Source organism: Nanorana parkeri, unplaced genomic scaffold (assembly GCF_000935625.1).
Source record: "Nanorana parkeri isolate BGI_ZX_2015 unplaced genomic scaffold, ASM93562v1 scaffold449, whole genome shotgun sequence".
In the NCBI taxonomy this organism is placed as follows: Eukaryota; Metazoa; Chordata; class Amphibia; order Anura; family Dicroglossidae; genus Nanorana; species Nanorana parkeri.
In genome coordinates this window covers 476,970-481,032 of record NW_017306717.1, presented here as the reverse complement: position 1 = coordinate 481,032, position 4,063 = coordinate 476,970, and the positions used below count along the sequence as shown (strand labels likewise).

The window sequence follows — 4,063 nt, the reverse complement described above, 5'->3', positions numbered from 1 at the left end:
AGTTTGACTTTAATAGAAAGCACCAATTCAGGTTTCCTTGGTACAAAAAAAAATGTTTATTTTACAGTACATGAAATATGTTCTTGCAAGTCGCCCCTTTTTTGAAAAATCAGTAACACGTCACAAACATGTCTGATAACTCTGTCTGTACAATAACATTATTTGAACATCACCATAAACACCGCTGGCATTAAAAGGAAAAGGACGGTTTTTAATAAAATAATTACACCTTCTGTAGCACAGTCCATGTGGCCAGCTTTGGTCTCTTTACATCCAAAAAAAGAAATATATACACCAGTCTGATCGCTCCGTATATACATTTGACTGACCATGACAACTAATAAAATACTTTTTGTTGTTCTTTTATACAAACCAGTAACAAAAGAATGACAAGTTTATAAAAGCACTAGCACTGCAGCTAACAAAGATCTCAGAACACCGTGGGAGGGTGCATTTCAGACACGAGTGGGCAGCGTTTGGGAACCCTCAAAAAAATGACTTTGGCTCATTGATAGGGATTATCCTGATGGATGAACAGTAATCAGATAGAGTTGTAAAATCTCATTGTGCTTTCTGATTAAACACGGGATGGGCAGAATTTTATTTGTCCTCTTGTAAGGTTTAAAGACTCATTCACACACATATAGCATTGATTTTGTGCTCACGTCCACTGTGCATTTATGCTAGCCACCAGTCACATTAGCCCACTCCCTAATCCATTACAGGCACAAACAAGGGCGATCACTTCAGTCATTATAAAACACAGTATTTCTCATTTAGTAAACCTCAAGCAAGTTGCACTGGGCTGAGATCAGTCCTAGTAATTCGGTCTAGAGTCACAGTTGTTGTAGGAGGCCTTTCGATGCTCGGGTGAAGGCGTGTGGCTAGGGGGAGTAGGGATGCCAGTTGCCCCTGAGCTTTGGCACACATACCATTCACTCAGGTTGGCCTGGGTGGAGGACAAACGCTCAGGGTGAGAAGAGGTGGCTGCAGGGTCATGTCCTGAATCAGAGGAAGGGGACACCAGGGAAGGGATGGACGATTCATAGCCTGAGCTGGGAGGTGGAGATTTGCAATGCACTTTCATGTGTTTCCTCAATGAGCTGGGGTGGGTGTACGATTTGTCGCAGCCTCTCACTTTGCAGTTATACGGCTTGTCGCTGGTGTGAACATGGGAGTGCTTCTTTCTGTCGCTGCTGTTGGCAAAGCGTCTGTCGCAGCCTTCAAACTCGCACTTAAAGGGTTTCTCACCTAAAAGACAAAGCACAGCACGTAAAAATTTAAAGAACCACATTCATCTTACAGCAGCCAATTGAAACAATCATAATTTGACACTTCCTGCATTCATTATACATTCCCCAGATCGCCATATTGTTCAGCTACTCCCCCCAACAAATATGTTGGCGCAACTGTGGACATGCGCTTTTTATGTGTCCATTGGTAAGTATTTCATTAGAAGGATGATGTAAATTAGCATTTGTAATATATTATGCATCCCACCTAGCATGCACTTCCACCACAAGAATGGGGCTTAGAACAGACTAACCAAATCATACTTCCCCAAGCGGAAAAGAAGCATTGAAACTGGGGAGAAGAAAATGAGCAGAAAACAGGAGTTGTTGCTAAGAGCAATCAGGTTGGGTTCTGCAATCAAGTTTCATCTTAAGGGAAAAATGAAATATAAATTCATGATGGTTGCTATAGCAAGTTCTAGTTTTGTGATTTTTGTTCCCTACGGTTTGGTAAATCAGACCCAGCGTGACTATATGAGATCCATCCAAGTTGCTCTCTGACCACAGGCAATGACATTGAAAAGATCAGTGATATGTTCCTGCCCCAAGCACGGTACAATGTTGGGAGTCATACATGTGGACTGCACTGAATAGTACAAATAGACAGTAACCTGTAGCAACTACACCCAGTGCAGCTTACAATGGTTTAGTGGTGTTGTTTCCAGTGAAAGCTGATTTCTGGTTGGAGGTTGGTATCTCCTGCACATCGCTGCACCCCCCTCTATTGGCTCTCATATTATTAAAAGTAACGTATTTTTGTCTTTAGGATCTATAACCCGACATATAGATCTGAAAGATTCGACCTTCTAACGGTTTTGATCTGTATGGAAATCTGAAATTGTGATCACAACAATTTACAATAATCCTTTTTTTTCAAATACAGTTGTTGGAATGAGCCAATCAGATATAATTGTTTAATGATTATGACTGAGGTGCTGATGTTTGAGTGGTTAGTTACCAAAGGTTATTGATCGTCAGTGCTCATTGCATCGCTTTATTAAATGAAATACAGCTGTACTCTCAGAGGAAAGGCACATAACCGTATTAGAAATGCAGGGGTCACTAAGCATACAGAAAACCTTATTTAAACCTTCTCTGGTTTTACACATGGGACGGATGTACCATAAAAACAGGAGACATTTTATTATGAATGCCTCCTACCCTGACTGCCTGTTTGAAGGGAAAGCAGAATCTCTAGCTGAAGAACGTTTAGTAAATGAGCCCTTAGGATTGGGCACACATCAAAGGTGCAATGGAGACTATTTGGAACAGTTACAGACAGAAACAGCCCAAGTAGAAGGAAGGGTCATGAGTGCAGAACTGGCATATTGTCATATGCTACCACCAGAACCTACAGAGATATAGATAAACACTTTTATGCAAGAAGATGTCTTGTCGTCCATATCAACCAATCACAAATCTTGTGTAACTTTCAACTCTGCTCAGAAGAAATGACAGTTGGGAACTGACTGGTTTCTTTGAGCCACAATAAATCTTCCATTTTATAACCTTTCCATACATTAGTTAATGGGACCGATTAACTAAGGACACAATCCGACTTTAAGCTGTGTTCCCTTCAAACATACTATCAGATTCAGATAACATGTTCATTTTTTAGCTCTCTTGATTGTATCTGAAGCAAATAGAGGCTGCGGTAGAAATTACTTGTTAAATAAATCCTTATTGTGATGAATTAGGCTTCACAAAGCTATAGCACAGGGGTAAGATGTTAATTTTAGCCATGTCACTGTCATTTTAATATCTTGTTGGATTAAGCTGAAAAAAACAGTCACTCTTTTTGAAAACAAGGATCCTTATAGTATGTTAGCTTTGTGAATTGAGTCTATTCACCCTTACAAGACACGTGGCCCAGCTTGGCTTGTTTGTATTTTATAGGCCCGACTTATGGATTTATTTTGCTCTGTCTGGCAATGTGTTATTACTACTAGCTTCCCCATGATTCAGAATCTACATTTTGAGCTGCAGCCATTTCCCACACAGCCCTCGTGCGTGGTGACATCCCCATCCCTCCACACAATGCTACAAACCAGACTGGCAGGCTAAATGAGGAGCCGATCTCCATCTGCTTCATCCCATTCAGCACTGCTGTCTGTGCTAGTGACATTCCACTTACCAAGCAGTAAACACTAAGCTTTCCTTGTCAGCATGGTTTAATATTCAATAGAGCTATTAAATGATAACTAATGCTGAGGGAGAGAAGACTGGAAGACAAATAAGAAAACAGGAAACACTTGTCAACTACAAATAAGCGATCGGGGACTCTGGTACTAATAAAGGCGAAAATTCTGACTATAGCTCAGTGGATCTGCGAGCGTTACAAAAAATGAGAAATAGTTGTTTGTCAGCATTGTTTAATATTCAATAGAGCTATTAAATGATAACTAATGCTGAGGGAGAGAAGACTGGAAGACAAATAAGAAAACAGGAAACACTTGTCAACTACAAATAAGCGATCGGGGACTCTGGTACTAATAAAGGCGAAAATTCTGACTATAGCTCAGTGGATCTGCGAGCGTTACAAAAAAAGCAAATCAGTTCAGAAGAAAACTCTCAACATCCAGAGGATGATACATCCTAACTTGGATCATAACTTGGGATAATACATATGTGTGTATACACACCTATGTAACTGTAATGTATGTATGATATTTATATGATCGATCATATGTGTACATACATATATTGCAATATCTTTATAATAGAGATTGGACATACTGTACATATATGCTCACACAATATATATATATATA

General features: G+C 39.9%; 1 protein-coding gene across 1 annotated transcript in view; it reads right to left on the bottom strand.

Moving 5' to 3' along the window:
• Positions 1-634: 634 nt before the first annotated feature.
• Positions 635-4,063, bottom strand: part of LOC108790117 (zinc finger protein ZIC 4-like) — a 6,543-nt gene continuing 3,114 nt past the window's right edge. The window contains exon 2 of the mRNA XM_018560320.1: positions 635-1,251. Within this exon, the coding sequence (XP_018415822.1) occupies positions 818-1,251 (434 nt within the window). The 3' untranslated portion in view covers positions 635-817. The remainder of the gene's footprint in view (positions 1,252-4,063) is intronic.